The sequence below is a fragment of the Phoenix dactylifera genome, unplaced genomic scaffold, assembly GCF_009389715.1.
Source record: "Phoenix dactylifera cultivar Barhee BC4 unplaced genomic scaffold, palm_55x_up_171113_PBpolish2nd_filt_p 000144F, whole genome shotgun sequence".
In the NCBI taxonomy this organism is placed as follows: domain Eukaryota; kingdom Viridiplantae; phylum Streptophyta; class Magnoliopsida; order Arecales; family Arecaceae; genus Phoenix; species Phoenix dactylifera.
Window position 1 is genome coordinate 520,846 of NW_024067699.1, and position 24,859 is coordinate 545,704.

A 24,859-nucleotide genomic window follows, 5' to 3' on the forward strand; every position below is an offset into this window, starting at 1 on the left:
GGGGACAAAGGCAGAAAAAGAGAACGATAAATGGAGCGAAGATGGTTTACGTAATAGCGACTTCACTGATCATTAGCCATGGCTATATTAGCCAACAGCCAGGATCATGCAACGACCTTGATAACTCTTGGGAGATAAAAACATTTATATCTATAGATTTCAGGAAGCATAACTCTTTTAAAAACATGCTTTTATTCACATGGCACTTGCCACGCTAGTAGAGGTAAATCTGAGAAGGTGTGGAAGTTGATAGGCCAGCAAGATTCGATAGAAACCAAGCATAATCTGACTCATATACTGCACTGTCATGGCCAGTTTCTACAGTAAACAGCCATCCAGCATGGCCAGCCAGCAACTTATCAGTTGGAGATACCTGGGCTACTCTATCATAAAATAGCTAATCTTCCATCACTTTGGCCAGTCATATGACATTTGGATTCCCCATATCATATCCTTGTGAGGAGAGGAATTGTAGAATGGATGAAGGGGAAGTCAACATATTGGATCCCCCGATCCCATTTTCGATTCCAAATATCACCTTTTAGATGAACAATGGGATCCTGAACAGTAGCCTCCCCCTTCTCCCTCTTGCTTCTTGTCTTCAGACCTTCCTACCTGTGCTGTGCAGTTGCAGGACATCCAGACAGGCTCTTAGAGACAAAGTCACAAGCACGGTGTTCGAGAAAATTCAGCAAGAGATATAGATTCACGACTTAGAATTTAGTCATGATCGATTCACGAATAAATTGCAGGATCCATGTTAACTAATTATAAAGTTCTTGACCAGTTTGTGCCAAGAATAATACACAGAACATTAGGCAAGACAACTGAGCAATTCAAGAAAATTCATTGAATTGGAGAATGATGTTACAATGTTTCAAGATACTTCTTCAGATGACATTACCCTGCACAAGCTGTTCAATCTCTCTCCAGCTCCCCAACATCCTTTGAGCCAGGAGGATTTGTAGAACCACAAGAAGATAGGTGCCAACAAGGGGGCAGACAACCAAGTAATAACATCCAACCTGCAGTCATCAACATGAATGTGGCTTCGCAGCATGAGAAGACAAGAGCGCATCCATATTGCTATAGATTTGAGAAATGGGCAAGAGCTTTCCATTGAATATACCAACCCAAGATGTCATATATAAGAGTTCTGTACAATAAACAGTTTTCTTTCTGTTCCATAAGGAAAGTGAAAACTACCCAAGTACCCACCTATTTAGAACCACCACCTTCTGAAGACAAAAAGTTAAAGAGAAAAGCGAGGCCTAAGATCTTTCTGTTCTGTACTCCAAAATCAATCTTTCAATGATCCAATAAAGCCTTCTTCTTCACTAACATCTACAAAATCGACCGGATTCAGCTTTCTCAACGTTCATTGAGTAATCTGAATGCCGGCACAGCAATGTCATGGCATGGGGCCGGTCAGGAGGTTCTCAGAAAACTAGAATGGTTCGTATCATGCACAGTGGGGGGTTCAGTGAGTCACGAAGAAGTTGAAGTCATCGTGGTGAACTTTAAGCTGACTCAGCCAGCAGTTTGCAGCCTCGTGGAGGGAGGCAATTTTTTCATTATCTCCACTTTCAGGATTTACCCAAAGGTTTCCCCGTGCTCTGGAGGTGGTGAGGCCGAAAGGGTGAAGAGAGATGCGGTTGCTCTTCTCCTCAGATATACTTCCATTCCTCCAAGCTCCAGTGTGAGACAAACTTTTTACGGTGCTCCTCTGCATATGATCTGCAAGAGCATCACAGGAAAATGGTCAAGTAAGAAAATGAAGCTTGGTAAGATGTTGAACACAAGTATATATAAGATGAGAACCATAGAAAGAAAGGATAACCTTCCAATATACATGTTGCATTCAGTTCTCATAACACAGCTGACCGAAAGTGGATAAATTCCTAAGATACAAATGTCCAACTGAATGTTGGATTTGGATCCAAACCTGCCTGACGCACAGACTGAACAACTATTGGCAAGGCTTGTCATTAGAAACAGCAATATGATAGTGTAAACATAACTATGCCTCCAGGAAAAAAAAAATATAAACATAAGAAAAAGATAGTTACTGAATCAGAAAAATACTTGGTTGGAGTTATCTTAGAATTGGTTAATGCATAGCTGATAGTCATGACATGATAAAGAGAATATACAACTAAAACCCAACCTGTCACATGTGAGGGCACTGAGGTTGGGAACAGTCGCTATGTTTGGAGAGAATTTTCTAGATCTTTCTGAGTATAGAAAGCAAAGTTTCCATATTAATATATATTGTATTTATTAAGAACCACACGGTGCTATATCATGTTGTTTACCACTAGATACCACTTTAGTATAAGCTTCATAATTTTATTGTCAGATGATAAAGGTTATGAGTTAAATTTTGTCAACTATATCTTCTGCTAAGCTTTCAAATGCATATAGTAAAATGAAAAAAGAAAATCAAATAGGTAGACTATGACAGATAAGAATACATAAAAGAAAGAAAAAATCCCTACAGATTAACTGATCAGAGGTCTTGATATCAAGAATAAATTATCATTTAGGCAAGTCAGCTCAGAAAATGGATATGTTTAATACTCATAACAAATTGAATTGTTATTCTAAACTATAAATCTCAAACATATACAGGATGATGCTAAACTTAATCATAAAGCTTCCTTCGAGAAGCATTTATATGCCTATTGAAGCAAACTCAGATTGGACATTGAACTGCATCAGTCTTTTATCGAAAAGAAGAAGAAAAAGAAAAGGGACATCGGTCTGAGACTCAACCACCATACACCACAATTATCATATGCAACAGAGAAATATCTTTTAGTACTGAATAGTATTATTCCATACATTAAGTAGCACTCATTTAGTCGTATGAAGCTATCCAACATATGGATCCAAAGACCATAATGTTTCTGGTTCTTACTGCTTATGCACACATACCATGAATGACAGAGATATGGTCTCCATACTAAAAATGCACATTAATGGTGGAATTCTTTTTGGTCATTAATTTTTGGAGTATTCAGTTTCACAAGAATCTCACCATCTTGTCCATAAAACCATGCATGTAATGCAACATGTAGCTATCCATCGTCCTTCAATGCAGTCTAGCAAATGCTAATCCCTGCTCATAATTCTTCCATCCATAACCATGAACTATAAACTCTAACAAGAATTTTTTTTAACTTACTCATTGACTTAATACTTGGAAAGTGTGTTAACTGGTAAATATAAAATAGATGTAAAAAAGAGTGCACTACACAATTATCTTATACAAGGTAGGTTAATGATATGAGTGTGGAATCTTTGTGCTGCAAAATTTGCAATTCTCGCATGCCAGTGCAGTACCATGTCATACTGTCCATATTATATTGGTAAGGTACTAATTGGAGACCTTAAACCTTCATAAAAGCCTAACTTACAAAAAGAATATTTTATTCCACCTTTTACATCCAATATTATAATCGTAATTCTTCCCATCTTGGCATATTACCTTTCTCCGACCTCTTCTTTTCATTGGGTCCTCATGTCATCATTTTAATGAACTACGAAGCAATTAAGTTCTACCATGTTTTATGGATTATCTGGATCATGGTCCCACTCGTTGAAGCAATTATCTAATTCACAATTGTGGGTTGCAAGAATCCAAAAGCAAGGAATCAGAGGACATTAGAGATGGCAGGCCTGCTCTTTGTCTATATATTTTGTCATATCTGAACACTAACACTCTGCAGAGTTGCCAATGCAAATTAATCTTGCATTTAGGATGTGGCTTCCATAAATATTGATAATGTTCGAGTAAAAAAAACATAATAGAGAGATTTTTAGTGGATAAGTATATGGAAACTAGCTAATTGAAGAGGGAGACTATTATTGAGTTACAACTATCCAACAACATTAGGGAGGATAGTAGTTTTATATGCAATAGGAATGCAACAAGATTCCTAGACCCTTAGTAAGCATACAGTAAGATGTTTAACCCAGAATAAAAAACCAACTCACATTAAAGGCCAACTCCAAGAATCCACTGACCTATCAAATTGGTTGATAGTTTTAATCCAACAACAGAGTCATTCACTTGGAATGTTTAAACAATTAGCAACAACACCCCCCCCCCCCCCCAAAAAAAAAAAAAAAACAGGGAGAAGGATTTTAGCCTAAGTAAAATGGTTGTTCCTATCTATAGGATGGATGAAACAAATTATCATTAAAATTCTTGCAAAATCCTTGTGCATTAAAATAGTAAGGGATCAAGTAGAGATAACAACAGGTTGAGTTCCACATGCTTTCTGTTGCTGGTGGTCCAAACCGAGAACGATTGACACAGCGGTGTGAACGGGGTTCCGTCTGAGTTGTCTTGGTTAGTGTTGGTTACGCTCCACCTTCCACCGGGAAACCTGCGAGCAAGCCTCGCACCACCACTGGGGTAGTGGGGGCCCTCCGACGATCAAGTCAGAGGAGATTGGAGGAGAAGGAGAGATAATAATCGCAAGCAAGAGAGTGCTCTGGAAGATATTGCTTACCCCCCCCTTCTCCCCCCAGCCGCATATATACCTGGCTGGGGGGTCTCTGAGGGGGGTTTGTCATCGTGGGCGCGGCGGAGTGGCCACTGACATGGCTGTTACAGGGCGTCGTGGAGCAGCGCTGGGTACGGCCATGACAGGGCGTAGTGGAGTTCCGCTTTGTACGGCTGATACAGGAGATCGTGGAACAGCATCGGATACAGCCGTTGCAGGGAGTAGTGGAGCAGGAGGCCTCGGCGTGCCTCTGGGAAGCAGCCTGTCGTTATCAAGAGATCTCCGACTCGGGGTCGGAGTGCTGGATCAGGGGGCAGCCGACCCGGGGTCGGGCTGCGGTGCTGAGGATATCCGACTTGGGGTCGGATTGCTAGATTAAGGGGCAGCCGACTCGGGGTCGGGCCGCGAAGCCGAAGATGTCCGACTCGGGGCCGGACTGCTGGATCGAAGGGCAGCCGACTCGAGGTCAGGCCGCGAAGCCGAAGATATCCGACTCGGGGTCGGATTGCTGGATCAAAGGACAGCCGTAGTCTTCATGGGCGCGCGTGCCGGTCACGTGGAGCATGGCGGCTTAGTTCCCCCGTAACAGTAGCCCCCCACTTCCGAGCCTGGAACCAGAAGGGGAACGGGTGAAGGGAGTGATGCTTCGAGATTGCCGCCATCCCTCGGAGAGGCGCGCACGCTTCGAGCTCCCTGCCTTCTTTATGGCGTATGGCGGTTGTTGCTGACCTGGCAGTCTGAGGATTTCGGCGGACATCCTTCCTTAATGGTGTCGATTTGCCTTTGGGGCGCGAGCGACCCTTCGGCGGCCAGGCGTCCTCTGGCGTCATCGAGGCATCACCCGCCTTTCCGCCTATTTAACCGGGGGCCCTCCCCCGTCCGTCTTCCTCTTTTTTTCTTTTTAACTCTTGGCGGCGTCTTGCCGACTCCTGACTCTCGAAGTTCTTCCGGCCCTAAGCCAGGCATCCGAGGGTTAGGCCTCAGGAAATTCTTCCGGCGCTAAGCCAGGCATCCGAGGGTTAGGCCTCAGAAAATTCTTCCGGCGCTAAGCCAGGCATCCGAGGGTTAGGCCTCAGGAAATTCTTCCGGCACTAAGCCAGGCATCCGAGAGTTAGGCCTCAGAAAATTCTTCCGGCACTAAGCCAGGCATCCGAGGGTTAGGCCTCAGAAAATTCTTCCGGCGCTAAGCCAGGCATCCGAGGGTTAGGCCTCAGGAAATTCTTCCGGCGCTAAGCCAGGCATCCGAGGGTTAGGCCTCAGGAAATTCTTCCGGCGCTAAGCCAGGCATCCGAGGGTTAGGCCTCAGGAAATTCTTCCGGTGCTAAGCCAGGCATCCGAGGGTTAGGCCTCAGGAAATTCTTCCGGCGCTAAGCCAGGCATCCGAGGGTTAGGCCTCAGGAAATTCTTCCGGTACTAAGCCAGGCATCCGAGGGTTAGGCCTCAGAAAATTCCGCTCGTTGGTCGGCCAAAGCTGGCGCAAGCCGAGGCGACCGGTCGGGGCTTCAGGCTAGTCTGGTCCCGGGATGGTCATCGGGTTAGCCTGGCATCCGAGGACCGAGCCTCGGGAGATTCCGCTCGTTGGTCGGCCAAGGCTGGCGCAAGCCGAGGCGACCGGTCGGGGCTTCAGGCTAGTCTGCTCCCGGGATGGTCATCGGGTTAGCCTGGCATCCGAGGGCCGAGCCTCGGGAGATTCCGCTCGTTGGTCGGCCAAGGCTGGCGCAAGCCGAGGCGACCGGTCGGGGCTTCAGGCTAGTCTGCTCCCGGGATGGTCATCGGGTTAGCCTGGCATCCGAGGGCCGAGCCTCGGGAGATTCCGCTCGTTGGTCGGCCAAGGCTGGCGCAAGCCGAGGCGACCGGTCGGGGCTTCAGGCTAGTCTGCTCCCGGGATGATCATCGGGTTAGCCTGGCATCCGAGGGCCGAGCCTCGGGAGATTCCGCTCGTTGGTCGGCCAAGGCTGGCGCAAGCCGAGGCGACCGGTCGGGGCTTCAGGCTAGTCTGCTCCCGGGATGATCATCGGGTTAGCCTGGCATCCGAGGGCCGTGCCTCGGAAAATTCCGCTCGTTGGCCATGCGCCTGTCGCTTGCAGCCCGACGGGGTTTCTCCGTGGCCAGCTGCGATCGTGTTTCTCCTCTTCTCCAAGCGTTGCCTGGGGAACACCAGAAGGGCATTAAACGCTAATTGATGCGTTACCTGGGAAATCGGATCGCCAGTTGCTGCTTGCGAGGAGTGTCAGTTAAGCGGCCGCGATGCGCGCGTTCTTCGAGGCGGATGCGGCCTGGGCGCGGGCGGAGATACGTGGACCTAGGGGTACAGGGCACCCGGAGTGTCCTGCACAAAAAATGTGATTAAGGAGAATGACGCTTAGGAAATCGCGGGAAGATACGCCTTGAGAGCCGGATCGGCTCCGGATTCAATGCGCCCGCATTTATTGGAGCCACCCGTATCGGAACGACCGGGGGGCCGCAGTTTGGCTATAAATATAGGTGCAGGTGCGATGGAGCCTGCCAAGCCGGAGCTGTTCAAGTTGCCATGGATCGTGGACCTTCTCTCTGGCGCATGGCTGAGAGACTCCTGCCGAAGGAACGGGAGGCGCGCCCCTCGCGACTTCAGCCAACTAGCCGTTTCATCTGGGATCAGCAAGGAGGGTCTCCCCGGCGGAACTCCGCTCTAGGCGTTTCATCCGGGATCACATCTCCCCTCCTTGAAGTTCAGCCTCCCGATTGAGCTCTGCACCAGGCGCCTGATCCGGGACCGCGCCTCCATATGCTCTTCCCCCTCGTATTCCTTCTCTCCCCTAACACTGGGGAGGACCGGAATATCCCTTGGAGGTGGCGTTTCTCTGGAGGCAGCGGGAGCTTCGTCGGCGGCGGCTCCTCATCCTCTTCGTGGGGCGTGGATGGCGCCTCCGGTTGGAGGCAGTGTGGACTTCTCCTTCGTCCACTTCTTCTTCATCCGCGCCGGCTCTTCGTCTCTTTCGTGAGACGCCGATGGCGCCTCCGGTTGGAAGCACCCACTTCCGACGGGATTGCAACCGCTTCAGATGGAGGTTTCGGGATCCCAGATCTTCAGCTCCTCGGAGTCTCCACCTCTTCTTTACTTTCTTTACACCCTAATTCCCCCCTGGGAATTCCTTGTAATCACACGAGCACGCCGTTGTAACCAGAAATTATTGAAATGCAAAGCGTTATACATTTTTGAACTGTCTTTCTGGCATCGTCGTTCTACTGGTAATACATCCGCAGGTTAGCGGAATTCCAGCTCCTTAGAATTTCTCGACCATCTAGGGCCTCCAACTGGTAGGAGCCAGGTCGGTTTACCCAGCGAACCTTATATGGGCCTTCCCAATTTGGCGCCAGCTTCCCACCTTCCGCAGGTCGAGATGCTTTAGCTCGCCTTAGCACCAGATCTCCGATTCTGAAAAGCTTCGGTCGGACCTTGGAGTTGTAATATCGGGCCACCCTCCGCTGATACATCGCCATCCGAACCTGCGCCATTTCCCTCGCTTCTTCCAAGAGATCCAGGTTCCCTCGGAGTTGTTCCGAATTGGCCTCGGGTCGGTGCGCGGCCACCCGAGGTGAGGGGAGTCCGAGCTCCACGGGGACAACGGCTTCCGTGCCATAGGTTAGGCTGAAAGGCGTCTCCCCGGTAGGGGTCCGATGCGTGGTCCGATACGCCCAAAGGACATTCTCGAGTTCTTCGACCCAAGCTTGCCCCGTCCGACCGATTCGCGCTTTGATTCCTTGGAGGATTGTCCGATTCGTGACCTCGGCCTCGCCGTTGGTTTGGGGATGCGACACAGATGTGAACCGATGCTCGATCCCGAACTCCTCGCAGAAGTCACGAAAATGCTTGTTGTCGAACTGTCGCCCATTATCCGAGATGAGGACCCGAGGTACCCCAAATCGGACAATGATGTTCTTCTTCACGAACTTCCGGACTTGCACCTCCGTGATAGTGGCCAGCGGCTCTGCCTCCACCCACTTGGTGAAGTAGTCGATTGCAACAATCAAAAATTTCCGCTGAGCTGAAGCGACGGAGAATGGTCCGAGGATATCCATTCCCCACTGGGCGAAGGGCCAGGGTGCAGTGATTGGCGCCAAGGGGACAGAAGGGACTCTCTGGACGTTGGCGTGGCGCTGGCAGGCGTCACATTTCCGCACATGATCCTTTGAGTCCTCCAACAAGGTAGGCCAATAATAGCCTTGCCTCATGATCTTATGCGCCAAGGACCTAGCCCCCAGGTGCGATCCGCAGATGCCTTCGTGGACTTCGCTGAGGGCGTAGGCCGCTTCCGAGGGGCGGAGGCACCTTAAGAGGGGGGCGGTGAACGAGGTCCGATACAGCCTCCCTTCATAGAGTACGTAGTGGGCGGACTTCATGACGAGTCGCCGAGCTTGATCTTCGTCCTCTGGGAGTATTCCTTCGGCGAGGTAGGCGACGAGCGGGTCCATCCAAGATGGCTCCGGATCAATCGCCATCACCGCTCCGGCCTCGCCGATGCTCGGGGCATCCAGGGTCTCCAGGTAGATCGCCCTCGACAAGTTGTGTGCGTCTGCGCCCACCAAGCGGGACAGCCTGTCGGCCCTGGCATTTTCGCTTCTTGGGACCTGCTGAATGTCAACACTGCCGAGGTCGGGAATGAGTGCTTGCACCTTCCAGACATAGCTCTGCATGGTCGGGCTCCGAGCCTCGAACTCCCCTCGGACCTGCCCGACCACCAGCTGGGAGTCGGTGAAGACCTTCAAACGCCGGATGCCGAGCTCCTTGGTGAGTTTGAGTCCTGTGACTAGGGCCTCGTATTCCGCCTCGTTGTTGGTCACTGGAAATCCGAACCTCAAGGCATACTCAGCTATCACTCCATCGGGACTGGTAAGGACCAGCCCGGCCCCTCCACCTTCGGGATTCGACGACCCATCAATGTGAAGCGTCCAGATTGGGAGGTCGAGGCTGGGTGTTTCCGGCGGCCTAGGTTCCGCCTCCTGCACAGTGCACTCAGCGAGGAAGTCCGCGAGCACCTGGGCCTTGATGGCGGGTCGGGGCTGGTAGCGGATGTCGAACTCACCAAGTTCTACTGCCCACTTCACCAGCCGTCCTGCATTCTCAGGATTGCTGAGGATCTGCCGCAGTGGTTGATCGGTCAAGAGGGTGACGGGATGAGCCTGGAAATAGGGGCGAAGCCTCCTGGCCGCGGTGAGCAGCGCGAAGGCGATCTTTTCCGCCTTCGTATACCGCGTCTCGGCATCCCGTAGGACCCGGCTGATGTAGTACACAGGCTTCTGGAGCTTTGCCTCTTCCCGAACCAGTACTGCGCTGACTGCGGTTGGGGAGACCGCCAGATAGAGGTAGAGCATCTCCCCCTCTTGCGGCTTGGACAGCAGGGGAGGAGACGCCAAGTACTCCTTGAGTTGGTCGAATGCCACTTGACATTCGGCCGTCCAAAGGAAGTCTTTCGGGCGCTTCAACACCTTGAAGAACGGTTGGCAGCGTTCGGCCGATTTTGCCACAAATCGTCCGAGCGCGGCGACCCTTCCAGCGAGCTCCTGAACCTCCTTCACTTTGGTCGGAGGGGACATATCTTGGATGGCCTTGATTTTGTCAGGGTTGGCTTCGATCCCCCGCTGGTTGACAATGAAACCGAGGAACCTCCCGGCCGAAGCGCCAAAGGCGCACTTCGCTGGGTTCAGCTTCATGCGAAACTTCCGCAGGGTGGCAAAAGTCTCCTCCAGATCCACGATGTGCTGGTCGGCATGGCGGCTCTTCACCAGCATATCGTCCACGTACACCTCCATGTTCCGGCCGATTTGCCCTTTGAAGATTTTGTTGACGAGGCGCTGGTAAGTGGCGCCAGCATTCTTCAGACCAAAGGGCATTACTTTGTAACAGTACAGCCCCCGGTCTGTTATAAAGGCAGTTTTCTCCTCGTCCTGTGGAGCCATCATTATTTGGTTGTAGCCGGAGAAGGCGTCCATGAAAGACAGCAGCTGATATCCGGAAGTCGCGTCGACCAGTTGGTCTATCCGTGGAAGCGGAAAGCTATCCTTGGGGCACGCCTTGTTCAGGTCGGTGTAGTCGACGCACATCCTCCACTTCCCGCTCGCCTTCCGGACAAGTACGACATTTGCCAGCCATTCGGGGTAGCTGACCTCCCTTATGAATCCTGCCTCCAAGAGCTTGTCTACCTCCTGGTCGACCACTCGGATCCGATCCGGGGCACAGTGTCTCTTCTTCTGCTTTACTGGTCGGTGGGTTGGGTCGACGTTGAGGGCGTGAGAAATGACCTCCGGGTCGATCCCAGGTACATCGGCCGCCGACCAGGCAAATACATCAGCATTGGCTCGGAGGAATTCCACTAACCTGAGTCGAGCTTCCGAGTCGAGGTTGGCACCGACCCGGACCGTACGGTCCGGGCGACCCTCCTCAAGGGGAACTTCGATCACACCCTCGGCCGGCTCCCCGTGCCGCAAAGCCACCTCGTCTCTGGCGTCAAGGGACTCGACGCTTAGGGCCTCCACGGGCTTCTTCCCTTTGAGAGTTGCTAGAAAACATTGCCGTGCGGTCGGTTGGTCACCTCGGACCTCTCCAATCCCGGCCGCCGTGGGGAACCGCATTAGCAAATGGTATGTAGAGACTACCGCGCGAAGGGCGTTCAGTCCGGGTCGTCCGAGGATAGCGTTGTAGGCCGAGGGAACACGGACGACCAAGAACCCGAGCCGCACCGTGGCTTCTGCGGGTGCAACGCCCGCAGTCACAGGCAGCTCAACGACACCTTCGGCCGAGATAGCGTCTCCAGTGAATCCTATGAGCGGGGTGGATGTTTTGTGTAACACTTGTCGGGACAAGCTCATCTTTTGGAAGGCCTCGTAAAACAAAATATCAGCTGAGCTTCCACTATCTACAAGAACACGCCTTACATCATAGTTCGCCATAGTGAGGGAGATCACCATGGCATCATCATGGGGGGTCTGAACCCCCTTTACATCCTCATCACAAAAAGTGATTATATTTCCGACCCGCTGCCTCTTCGCGACGGCCACCCCTGATGCTTCCACCGAGCCCCCTGCATTCCTCACAGGCCGAGAGCAGCCCCCAGTGATGGTGTGGATCACGCCCGCGACGGGTCGATTCTGCTCCCGAGGCTCCTGAGGGGCCGGGTCGGCCGGGCGCGGGTCTGCGGGGGGACGTCGGTCGTTTACATATCGACCGAGACGCCCTCGGCGGATGAGAGCCTCGATCTCGTCCCGAAGCTGGAAGCAGTCTTCGGTGTCGTGGCCGTGGTCTCGGTGGTACTCACAGTACGCTCGAGAGGGCCTCCTCCCAGGGATTTTCTTCATCTGCCTCGGGACCGGGAGGTTCTCCCGCCCCTTGACCTCCATAAGGATCTGGGCCCGGGGGGCCAGGAGTGGGGTGTACCGGTTGAAGCGTCGGTGCGGAGAACGAGGGCGTGGGGCGCCGTGGTTCCTCGCCGGTGACGGGCTTCTGCGCCGATGTTGAGGCGTCGGGCTCCTCCTCTGGGGTGCCTCTTTTCGCCTTTTCTTCCCGAGCTTTAGAGGGGCCTCGGCGGCCTCCTTGTTCCGGTGGGCGGCTGCCTCCTCGGCGTCTGCATACTGGTTCGCCCGAGACAACAGCTCCGGGAAGCTCCGCGGCAGGCGTTTGTCCAGGGAGAAGGTGAGTCTGCCCTTCCGGAAGCCACGCTTCAGGGCTGAGAGAGCCACCTCCTGGCTCAGGTTCCGGACCTCCAATGTAGCCTTGTTGAAGCGGGTAAGGTAATCCCGCAGGCTTTCTCCCTCGTTTTGCCGGACATCAAAGAGGGAGTCGGAAACCAATCGCCGCCGGCTACTGACGGCGAAATGGCTGATGAAGAGGCGAATGAACTGGTCAAAGGACTGGATAGAGTCAGCCTCCAGGCCGGCGAACCACGCCCTGGCTGGGCCACGGAGGGTCGCCGGGAAGGCCTTGCAGAGGAGGGGATCTGATGCTCCATGGAGGAGCATAAGAGTCCTGAAACTCTCCACGTGATCCCGCGGGTCCGCCGCCCCGTCATAGGGCTCGATCGCCGGCATTTTGAATCCCGGCGGATTTGGGGTCCGCAGGATCCTCGAGGCAAGCGCCGGTTGGGAGGAGATCTCCAAGTCGGCGAAGAGATCTTTGGAGTGGCCCTTCAGGACCTGGAGTTGTCTGTGGAGATCGTTCACCCGCCGGTCCAGGGAGCGCGACCGGTGGGTGGGAGACAAGGAGCGGCGCGAGGGGGACCGACTGGAGTGCGGGCCCCTCGAGGACTGGGGGGTCGGAGAACGCGCCCGGGTCCGCCTCTCGTACCCCGCGCAGCTTCGATGAGAAGGTCCTGGCAGAATGGACCGTGCTCGAGAACCTTCCTCGCGCCGGCGCTCCTCCCCATGAGAGAGGAAGGAGCGCGGGTTGAGGAAGACAGGTGAGCGCTCGGGGGCAGCGGCTCCTGGGCCCGCTGTGGCGCTCGAGACATCACACCCTGCAGGTTCTGCACTACCTCCGCGAGGGTGCGAACCTGCTGGGCTAACTGGTCGAACTGAGCGGCTTCGACCATCTGAATGGGGGGTGGAATGGTGGAGTGTTGCTGAGAATGTGTTGGAGACGCAGCGGCCTCCCGGCCGGAGGCGCGAGAGGCCCCGTGACCGGAGGCATTGGAAGCTCCACGACCACCTCGCCGTGCCATTACGATCGCTCTGAGATCAGTCCCTTCCTCTAGCGCCAACTGTTGCTGGTGGTCCAAACCGAGAACGATTGACACAGCGGTGTGAACGGGGTTCCGTCTGAGTTGTCTTGGTTAGTGTTGGTTACGCTCCACCTTCCACCGGGAAACCTGCGAGCAAGCCTCGCACCACCACTGGGGTAGTGGGGGCCCTCCGACGATCAAGTCAGAGGAGATTGGAGGAGAAGGAGAGATAATAATCGCAAGCAAGAGAGTGCTCTGGAAGATATTGCTTACCCCCCCTTCTCCCCCCAGCCGCATATATACCTGGCTGGGGGGTCTCTGAGGGGGGTTTGTCATCGTGGGCGCGGCGGAGTGGCCACTGACATGGCCGTTACAGGGCGTCGTGGAGCAGCGCTGGGTACGGCCATGACAGGGCGTAGTGGAGTTCCGCTTTGTACGGCTGATACAGGAGATCGTGGAACAGCATCGGATACAGCCGTTGCAGGGAGTAGTGGAGCAGGAGGCCTCGGCGTGCCTCTGGGAAGCAGCCTGTCGTTATCAAGAGATCTCCGACTCGGGGTCGGAGTGCTGGATCAGGGGGCAGCCGACCCGGGGTCGGGCTGCGGTGCTGAGGATATCCGACTTGGGGTCGGATTGCTAGATTAAGGGGCAGCCGACTCGGGGTCGGGCCGCGAAGCCGAAGATGTCCGACTCGGGGCCGGACTGCTGGATCGAAGGGCAGCCGACTCGAGGTCGGGCCGCGAAGCCGAAGATATCCGACTCGGGGTCGGATTGCTGGATCAAAGGACAGCCGTAGTCTTCATGGGCGCGCGTGCCGGTCACGTGGAGCATGGCGGCTTAGTTCCCCCGTAACACTTTCTTTTATTGTACTTCATTATATTTTTCTCACCAAGGAAAGTTTAAGTGTTAATTAATCGCAATACCTTGATCTCCTTTCTATTGAATTCAGAAAGGAAGCTTTCCTCATAAAACTTCTTCACATAATGAAGTCTCTTCATTACCAATAAAGAGAACATCTCATTTAGGAAAGCAAGGGCTTAATCTTTGGTATTGGGGCTTGCTTTGAATTTCTGATCTGGGGCTAGGACGGTAATGATATGGACTAGCACAAACAGTTTGGAGAGATCCACGGCCTCAAAGGTGTCCCAAGACCCAGTCTATCTCCGGTTCAATATAGTAACTTTGAGATGGAATATGTCCTTAATCATTGTTGGAAAGTCTTAGGTTGCTCTTAAGGTCTGATTTGAAATCTATCAAATGATTCTTATGTAGAACTAGTTATGCAAAAAACAAAGGGTTTATTAACTAAAAGGAAAACAAAAAAAATATCACCATTATCTAGACCTCTTCCCATCAAAAAGAGATTTATGTGGAGTATAAGTATAAGATAATAAGGAGAAGAACAGAATGGGAAGAAGAACAGAGTCGAAAACGTTTCAGTCAGTGGATTATAATATTTTCCCGTTACACCGTTCTCGTTCACAGTATTCTATTTAAATAGGTTACAGAGTTTGTTTTGATAAGAAGAGGAAACAGAATTGGTTATTAGGTGGGATTGGATAAAGCCTGCCGTTGTGGTTCCGATGGCAGATGACGATGGCTCCCACGATATGAGGAACCGAGATCTTCAACACGCCCCCGCAAACTCAACGGGAGAGGGCGGACGTTGAGTTTGGAGCGCAGACATTGGAAACGAACCGTGGAGAGAGGCTTAGTCAGAGCATCGGCAAGCTGATCGCGGCTGGAGAGGAACCGCACGAGAAGTTGGCGTTGAGCAACTTTCTCTCGAACAAAATGAAAATCCAACTCAATGTGCTTGGTGCGAGCATGACAAACGGGATTGGAGGATAGGTAGGTGGCTCCAATATTATCGCACCAGATCGTCGGAACTGGTAGCTTGGTGAGTCCCAACTCATGGAGCAAGTAGCCAAGCCATTGAAGTTCAGCAGAACCATTGGCCAGAGCTTTATACTCTGCTTCAGTAGAGCTGCGGGCAACAGTAGCTTGCTTCTTACAACTCCAAGAAATGAGATTAGTGCCAAGATAGATGCAATATGCACTGATAGAGCGACGATCATCCTTATCACCAGCCCAATCAGCATCGGTGAAGGCGTGCAACTGAAGTGATGAACACGGTGAAATAAGGAGGCCAAAGGAGATGGAGGACTTCAAGTACCGAAGGATCCGTTTGACAGCTTGCCAATGAGATTGCAATGGGCGATGCATATATTTGCAAACGGAATGGACAGAGAAAGCAATATCAGGCCGAGTAATGGAGAGATACTGGAGTCCCCCAACAATGCTGCGATATAGGAGCGGATCATCAAAGGGAGTGCCATCATAGGCCGAGAGAGAACAACTGGAGGCCATTGGTGTCAAGCAAGGCTTAGCCAGGTCCATGCGGCTTCGACGAAGAAGGTCAGCAATGTACTGACGCTGAGAAAGAAAGAGACCAGAGGTAGTACGGAGGACCTCAACACCAAGAAAGAACCCGAGGTCCCCAAGATCCTTAACTGCAAACTCGGTCCGTAGAGAAGAAAGAAGAGAGGAGACCATGTCAGGATTGGAACCAGTGATGAGAATATCATCAACGTAGATTAAAACACAGAGCAGCCCAGTAGTGCGGCGAAGAATGAACAAGGAAGCATCCGCGGTAGAGGCAACAAACCCAAGGATCTTCCCAGTAATGAAAGCATCTTCCCAGTAATGCAATGGAAGAGAGGCCCTAGCTAAGAGAGAGAGGCCCATCTCAACGATCTGGCGATGACGCCGCTCGACAGATCCCATTTGATGATGAGAATGAGGGCAAGCTAGGCGATGTTGGATACCACAAGAAGCAAAATAGCGATGTAAGCGTCGGTATTCACCTCCCCAATCAGTTTGGATAGCCTTAATTTTCCGAGTGAACTGTCGCTCAACAAGTGATTGAAAACGGTAAAAAATATTCTCAACAACAGACCGCAGTTTAATAGGAAAAAGCCAGATATATTTGGTGCAATCATCAACAAAACTAACATAATAGCGAGAGCCAGTTGTAGAGAGGACAGAAGAAGGTCCCCAGACATCACTGAAGATGAGATCCAAAGGTTCCAAAGATTTATGCACTGATTTTTTAAAAGGTAAACAATGGCTCTTAGCCATCTGACACTCACTACAAACACGAGGAGCAGTATTTGAAGACACCAGGCGGGGAACTCGGGAGAGAATCCGACGAACAGTGGGGTAGGCAGCATGACCAAGTCGGCGATGCCAATCATGGAAGGAAACACGAACACCAGCGAACGCCCATTTTGTTGGGAAGCTTGATGAGGAGGAGAAGCAGTACAGACCATTACGCAGAGGACCGCGATGCAGGATGTTCCCCAAGCAATCCTTAATCAGGAAATAAGAAGCATGAAATTCAAAAGAAACATTATTGTCCTTAGCAAACTGTTGAACGGACAGTAGATTCTTCTGAATATCAGGAACTAAAAGGATTTTATCAAGAAGGAAGGAGGTACGGGATGTGGAAAGAGTAGAAGAACCAATACGAGAGAGATGCAAACCTGCACCATTGCCGACCTGAATCTGATCATCCCCAGAATACTCATCATTACGGATAGTGAGGTTGTTCATGTCCGCAGTAAAATGATGTGTGGCACCTGTATCCGGATGCCAATCAGGGGAAGAAGAACTGTTAGATGCTGCAACCATCGCATGGGCCGAGTTCTGCACATTGGGAGGAGAAGAAGAAACACCCTGCAGTGAAGGGTCAAAACGACGATAGCATTGTAACGCACTGTGACCGAGTTTATTGCAAATTTGGCAGACAGGACGAGAGGAATGACTGTGTCCTGCAGAGGCATACTGGGACGCAGGAAAATGACCACCATTTCCACGGTTGTTGCCACGCCCTCGAGAGCGATAGAAATGATTGTTGCCACGACGACTTCCGTTGCCAGAGCCACGAAACAGAGAGGAGGAATGCCGAGTAGCAACGTGTGCAGATGGTTCAATAACATCAGCAAGAGAAGAGGGCTGATTTTGGTGTATGAGGCGGGATTCATGAGTGAGAAGATGACAATAGAGCTCCTCAAGGGATGGTGGATCAAGCCGAGTTGTAACAGATGTAACAAACGGATCGTAGTCCGATCCAAGACCAGCAAGTAAATAGCTTTGAAGGTCATCAGTGCTTAACGAGTGACCGGCCGAAGCAAGTTCATCGGAGATTTTCTTCAGGTTGAGGAAGTAATCAGTGATAGAGAGATTACCTTTCTTCAAGCTTGCCAACCGGGTGCGCAACTGCACAACTCGTGTGCGAGAATGTGAAGCAAAACTCCTCTCCAAGGCTTGCCAGACTTCATGGGAGGTGGTATAGCCAATGATTTGGGCAAGAATACCTTCTGAAAGAGAGGACATAAGGGTGCTCAGGATAAGTTGATCCTGTTTGACCCATTGATAAAAGGCAGGATTGGGAATCTGAGAACTCTCTGCCTCATCATGTGAAGACGAAAGTAGCCAAGGGGATGGTGCCTCGATCGATCCATCGAGGAAACCGAACACATCTTGTCCCCGGAAGTATGGAACCATTTGAGCCTTCCAAAGGAGAAAATTATCTCGGGTAAGCTTCACTGTAAGCATATGAGGGATTGCTGTGAAGGGTGGGTAAGCGACAGTTTCAGTAGAGGATGCGGAAGGAGATTGCCCGGTGATCGACATCAAGACGTTTGCCAATAAAGCTCTGATACCATATAAGATAATAAGGAGAAGAACAGAATGGGAAGAAGAACAGAGTCGAAAACGTTTCAGTCAGTGGATTATAATATTTTCCCGTTACACCGTTCTCGTTCACAGTATTCTATTTAAATAGGTTACAGAGTTTGTTTTGATAAGAAGAGGAAACAGAATTGGTTATTAGGTGGGATTGGATAAAGCCTGCCGTTGTGGTTCCGATGGCAGATGACGATGGCTCCCACGATATGAGGAACCGAGATCTTCAACATGGAGCAAAACTTTTATTCAAGAAGACTCCCCGGAAGGAGTTAGAACTTTTGTTGCCAATTTCGAGCTTTTTATGCTGACTGGATGCCAACTTGGCTTTCAACCTCTAAGAGTTGGTGCAATATTTTTGGCCAAGGTCGCTTTAGGCAATATAGGGACCTACCATGTAACCTAGGATAATGAGTACGTGACCAACATTACAAGTTGCAATTAAAAGAAAATGACAAGTTTTGGTATTTGAAACCATATTAATCTCAAAGGCATAGTTTGGAAATGGAGTTTGAGATAAAAGAATTATACTAGGGATACATTATTAAAGAGTTGCACATAGATCCTCGACAAGTTGGCCAAAGGCTATAAAATCAGGGATATGTGGTTCCATAGGTTAAACAGGGCATCCTGATTCTTTAATTCCACTTTATATTTTGAATAGGGGTGGCAATGCTTCACCATTTGATCCATTTAACTTGTTTCAACCCATTGTAGATTGGGTTAGATCACCTCCTTAATAAAATGGTCAAGTTTAGCTCTGGATTTTTAACCTATTTAATAAATAAGTTTGATTTGGGTTGATAGATTTTTGAACTATCGTGTATCCAACCTGACCTATATTTGATCCGACCCGACCTGATTACCAACTTTAATTTTGAAATGGCTAGAATACCCATACATTAGGAAAAAAGTAACTTCAAAATCAAGGGCTTCTTTTTCCTCTTAAACAAAAGCAAGCATACCACTATTTTTACTATGGTACCATGCAATCATTGAGTGGGGATAAGAAAGCTTTAGGCAAAAGAGGACTATCCCATTTTAATTGGAAAGTAGTTATACCTATTGAGAATAAGATAAATTATTCTATAATTCTTTATTCCTTTTCGAAAATAGGTCTAGAGCATCTTTACATGCAAAACCATAAAGTTGAATAGAGTCTAGATATTTAAAAGACTAGAAGATCATGCTATAAGATATATTAGAAAACAATTTTACAGCATCGATGTTGGTGCCTAGACTAGAACCCTACTAGTATGGTATGAATCAATAGGGCATTGCACATTACTGACACACATTTTGTCAAGTGTTGTTCTACGTTGATATGGAGGATAATTTGATATACTTGGAAATCTAGCATAAGGGTTGACCACTATATGCACTTTACCAGTTCAATCCCTTATAGCCGAATAGGTGAATAATGGTACTTCACTCCTTGCCAAAAAATCCTAGTTATATGTGGAAGTCATACCTTCGCCCATATATTGTCAAGGGTAAAGTAATGCGTCTTGCTTTTACTATCATAGGCCACGATATGGGTCCATGGCAATCACTGGTTGTTAAGGTACATATGCACCATGGTACCTACCATGCTAACACAAAGCATGAGCTAATCATCAATAAGCACCAACAAGGAAAAAAGGCTGCACAATCACTTTTAAGCTTAGTACCACGTTGTACAAAGCACTATTTTCCTAAGCATGTACCCCTCTAAGAATAAGTAATGAGAGGTTTTGCTTCAATTCGTGTCCAGTATAATATGTGTATTATACCAGCTAGAATAAGCCAAAATGTTTAGCTCCTTATGTTCATGACTTAAATATTACATGCTTGATAAGTCAAGAACATCACCAATAAAAGCATGAGTTTTACTCCTATCATTTGGACTTAATTATCGGTTCAAAATCATTAACCAAAAATATGGTTAATCAAATTACAACATATCACCATATAATGGTCTTATAATTCCAAAAAATAAGGCCCACTTAGTGTTATTTTTTTGTTCTTTGTTTTTTGATGGTGTACCCACTTAGTATTTTATGACAAAGAAACATGTGATTGATAACAACAAGAAGAGGAAAAGACAGGCAAGGAAATGGTTTCAAGCACATAATCTAATATGAGCAACCAAATTATGATTTTTTAGAGGTTCAGCGCTATATAGAAAAGCCTAATTCTTGGTTCTAAAGTAGTTTGACATCTCAGTTTTTGGTTTCAATTTTGATCGTTACGACAAGAAAAACAGAAAAAAAAGAGATATCTTTACAACAAAAAAAGTAGAAAGAATCACTAAAAATATGAAATCTGCAGAAATTAAAAAAAAAACAATTTAGTGCATCTTTAACATGTTTACTTGATGTCATACCAAACTGGTAGTTAGCATTCAGATAATATTATAATAATGATCACACCGAGCTGCATATATATCCATAAAAATAGTGAAAAGAAAATTTTTTTGCTAACATGTAAATGCAATTATATATAGTAAGTAAGAAATATGTAGTGTTAATGCATTTATAGGTCTCATTTTCTTTCCTATGTATCATAGGATCCATGTACTCCGACCAAAACCATGTATTTTGTAAAAAAAGTTAATTTGGAAACAAAATAAAACAGGACCTAGATCCAAGTAACCCATCTAAGCATCTTGTTTCCTCTGGAAAAAAAATCTGTTTTTGATGATGTTGCGTATCCATATGATGAGAAATAGCATAGCAACAAGATTTAAGCTCTAATCACTTGCTGCAAGTTAATTAAGTTCAAATATTTTTTGGTCCCAGAACTGACCACTCAACAACAAGGATTACGATTGGGTCATGTTCCATCCTCAACTGATCTGGCTGGATAAGATGCCTACAATGACCACTAAATAAATTTCACAAAGAATTCTTGAAGAGGAAAAGATCTAAGCAAGAGATACAGTGAAGTCTAACTGAGATAAATGTACTTCAAGCAGTCAGACCTGAGTATATAAGAAGCCCAAGATGATCAATGAGCGGATTTCAGAAAGAAATCTTGAAGAGGAAAACAGCAATAGGAGTTGGAAAGCTGGATAATGTAAGCAAGCGACATTCTCCTATCAAGCTATGGCTCCAAACTAGAGTCTGAGAAATTCTTCATTTTGTATTATATTTGACTCTGAGAAATTCTGAGTCAAGAAAGGCTGGCAAAACATATTTAGAGTTATGAAAAAAGAATTAACAAGGTCATGAGGAGATCGATGCATCTATGAGATTCCATGAAACACAGCTGCATACCTTGATATGGTAAGGTGAGACTATGAAAGGTCAGGAAGCACGCAGACAGGTCCTTCACATTTTGCCTGCGGGGGATTTGATAAATAGGATACCTAATTGATAATAGAAAACAATGAGAGTAGAAATTAGAATAAACTTGAAATGTTCAAATCTACTTCCCTATAGAAGAGAAGAACAGAGAAACAAATAAACAGAATGCTTAGTATTTCCGCAAAATAAACAATTCTTCTGAAAGTTCGAACAAATCATCGTAGGCTACGGAGTAACTTAACCAAATCCAATCTGGGTGCTATTTTCATATGTCAATCCCACTCATGGATTTCCAATGAACAGAATAATAATACAAGATAACATGATTGTTTCAAATCAGAAAACATAGGAGCAATGCAGAACATAAGCCTACCAGGCGACCGACATCCAGCTAGCAGGTGAAAGCTCCGCGCTCTTGAAAGACATGAGGCCCGGATAGATATTGGCCAATTCCTGGACCTAACAAACCGGACAATCAGAAAGCTGAACACAGAAACAAAGAGAAAATCATCCGCCAAAGAACAGGAGCACAGAATGTACCTTTTCTAAGAGAGGCGACCTCCCATAAGGGGAGGCATTCTCAATGAACTGGAAGTAAAGGTATCCCCATTTGTCTTGAGCTTGTCGGGTACCTTCGACGTCGGAGCTTGTATCCGCAGCAGAACGCCGCGGATTGACCAGCTTCTTATAGGCAGTCCCATTGCTCCAGCAGTTGCTTAAACCATTCCTATTTCCAGCAGAACATGCAACCAAAGCTTGGTTAGGGATCTGATTACATGGAAGCAATGCAGAACATCAGCATTCAATTGTTAGGACTCGATGAAGGACCTCGATGCAGCGTGGGACTTGCTGGTGTATATCTGGATCGCCGATAGGGACGGCACAAAGAACTGGTCCACTTTGTCTCCACCGGGGAGGAGGACCTCAACGCCGGCACCATAGGCACTCCACTCAGTGTACTGGTTCCAAAGGTCTCTGAGGTTGAAAAATTCCACAGTATCCCTCCCTGCAGGGAGCCAGAGGTTATCCCAATCTTGGAAGGACCACTGCATTAACAGCATATATATTTCTTATGAGGATTATTTTCCAAACATATAAAGAAAATATGTATCAGCCTGTAAGGAAAGCAATAGGCTTTGAACAGAAATACAGAATTGCCGGAAAAGGAAATAAATATAAGTACATGTAGGAATTCAAAATCTAGATAATAAAGGAAAGTGGCTTTCTTAAAGTAGGAAAGTCTAATCTCAAAAGGAAAATCTAATAGATAACAGAAGAGAAAATAACTATGTTGCCTAAATTGACAGATATCCACATGTACACATCTGTTCATGTATCTAGTTTCCATCAATGGTGACAAAAAATAAAAATAAAAAAATCTTGAGGACCCTAACTAGGTGGGTCTCCATAGAAGGAAAATTTGAATTTGTATGGGATCCCAACAAACTCCAAAGGATCCCCAACTAAACAAAATTCCTAAAAAATGATCCAAAATTCCGCCCATCAATCATCTGGCGTCCATATCCATCCCAAAACGCATATTCCATTAATAAAAAATAATCAAAGCATGGATGCACCAATGAGAAAAGTTAGGAGTACAAAGGGAAAATAGAACACTTCGTAAAAAATTAATCTTTTCAATGTTGGATCTACGAAGCTAGAGTAGAAAAAGTAGTAGAAGAGGATGGTCTTCAAAGCCATGAGTGATCAGCATTGAGATCGATAAACGAACATGAGTAAAATAACAAAACACACCAGAAAAAGAAGAAAGAAAGGGGGGGGGGAAGGGCGACTTTGAGAGCAGAGAGAGGACCTTAGGGAGGTTGTGAGTCAGCACGGACGGCGTCGTGGAGTTGATGAAGGACAGGAGGTTGGAGTCTCCCTGTCGCGAGGTTGAAGCCATCTCGATGCCTTCCCTGCTTTTTCTTTTTAATAGTATTCTATTACTGTCGCTGTCCCTCCTTCCTTTCTAACATAAACTTTTCAACTAGTACCACCTATAAAAATCAAATCTTTTCACCAAAACGCAAAAGAAAAGTATAAAAGAAACGAAGAACAGAGGAGGAGGAGGAAGAAGAGGAACGGTAGAATATATACCAGAGCTGGAGAAGACGAAGAGGACGAGGAAGAAGAGGAGAACGGGAAGAAGAGATCGGGTTGGAGACGGCCGCGCTCTCTCTCTCTCTCTCTCTCTCTCTCTTGTTCTTGGGAAGGGAAAGGAAAGCAGAGCTTAGAGGGCGTAAAATACTGACTCACCGGCAGATTGGCCTTAAATTATGACTCATCAAGATGACTCCGTGGAGAACATCCACAAGGAACCAAATTTGGAAGGATATGACTTCGCTCCATCAATGCCCGATCCCCCACCCCACCCCACCCCCTCTCTCTTCTCTCTCTTCCCTCAGGAACTACCCGTTGTTATAACACCAGAAAGCAAAGCGGAAGAAGATGCTGACAGAGATGGAAAAAGAGGAAGGGAATTGAATGCAGGGGAGGGGGGAAGGGACAGGGAGAAGGGATGACACTTGGAAGGGACTTCTCGTGCTAATGCAACGCTTCTAGTTCTTACTTTGTCCTCTTTGACAACCCCGGCTGTCACTGAAATCTCCTTTTGGATTCTTTCCTCCCTTTCCCCGCCCCCGGATGAGAGAGAGAGAGAGAGAGAGGGAGAAGAGCAGGGGGTGGTGGCCGAGACGGGAAAAGAAAAAGGGGAGGTTTTTTTTTGTCTGCGTGCGAGAGCTCGCTTCGCCGCGGGGTCGGGACATCGGGATACCATTGGTTTGGAGCGAGGTGACTCGGACCGGACTCGGGGAAGTTGGACTGAGTTGGGTTGACTCGGGACAAATGGCAACTGAATCATGGACTCGGGGAGGTGCTCTCTGGGCAATGAATGAATCATGGATCGCATGGTTCTACGTCTACCCTGGGCTTTAGGGTTTTACAAAGAGCAGTAGAACAAAGAAAGAAGTTGAGAGGTTACTGGTCTTTTTCGAGAGCCATGAATGCGTTTAATAAGGATATTGTTCTGGTAACTTAAACGCATTATGTCATTTGTTGGCTTTGGAACAACATGGATTCTATGCATTGAATATGGAATTAATGAAGGTGTAAGATTAATGGGGGAAAAAGTGAGATGAGATACACTAGAGATACGAGGAAATCAAGGCGCAATCCTATTTTAATCTCTATTGACTGAAAGAAATAGTCCCTTCTCTTTTTATCTTGATTGTTATGAATCCACCGTATTTGGGTGGATGACCACTTAACATTCACCTATTGAGTTTCTCTCCACCTCTTGGGTTTTCTATCTTTTGTAACTCCTAAATGTACCCCTTATTCCTTGGGGATGTCTACATTCATCCACCTTTTCACCTTCTCTTGTCCTTTAATTATCTTGTGATTATGACTATTATATCTCCTTATTATAATCCTAGGCCTATAAAAGGGTACCTTGAGAAGGATGAAATGTACAGAAGTGAAAAGAGAAAGAAAGACATAAAAAGGAATGAGAAATATTATTAGTTCTTGAAGAACTAATTTTCTGCAATTTCTGTGACTTATTTATTTTCTTGTCTCCAATCTCTTTACCTTTTATTTTACAACACATTATCAGCACGAA

At 48.0% G+C, this 24,859-nt stretch overlaps 1 protein-coding gene across 3 annotated transcripts; it reads right to left on the bottom strand.

Moving 5' to 3' along the window:
• Nucleotides 1–1,119: 1,119 nt before the first annotated feature.
• Nucleotides 1,120–23,918, bottom strand: LOC103714801. 3 transcript variants are annotated; one of them, XR_605274.3, is made up of 8 exons: nucleotides 23,338–23,918; nucleotides 23,054–23,237; nucleotides 22,069–22,286; nucleotides 21,781–21,967; nucleotides 21,614–21,699; nucleotides 21,211–21,302; nucleotides 1,841–1,969; nucleotides 1,478–1,737 (listed from the first exon to the last, which is right to left on the bottom strand). XR_605274.3 is itself a non-coding variant. In XM_008802217.3 (7 exons), exons 2-7 carry the CDS (start codon nucleotides 23,141–23,143, stop codon nucleotides 1,481–1,483), a joined length of 930 nt encoding a protein of 309 aa, XP_008800439.2. In that variant the 5' UTR covers nucleotides 23,144–23,237; nucleotides 23,338–23,918; the 3' UTR covers nucleotides 1,120–1,480. The 3 variants fall into 3 exon arrangements, 1 of the variants encoding a protein (XP_008800439.2); XR_005507324.1 differs by lacking the exon at nucleotides 1,478–1,737 and adding an exon at nucleotides 20,916–21,116 and having other exon boundaries at nucleotides 1,866–1,969; XM_008802217.3 differs by lacking the exon at nucleotides 1,841–1,969 and having other exon boundaries at nucleotides 1,120–1,737.
• Nucleotides 23,919–24,859: the final 941 nt, after the last annotated feature.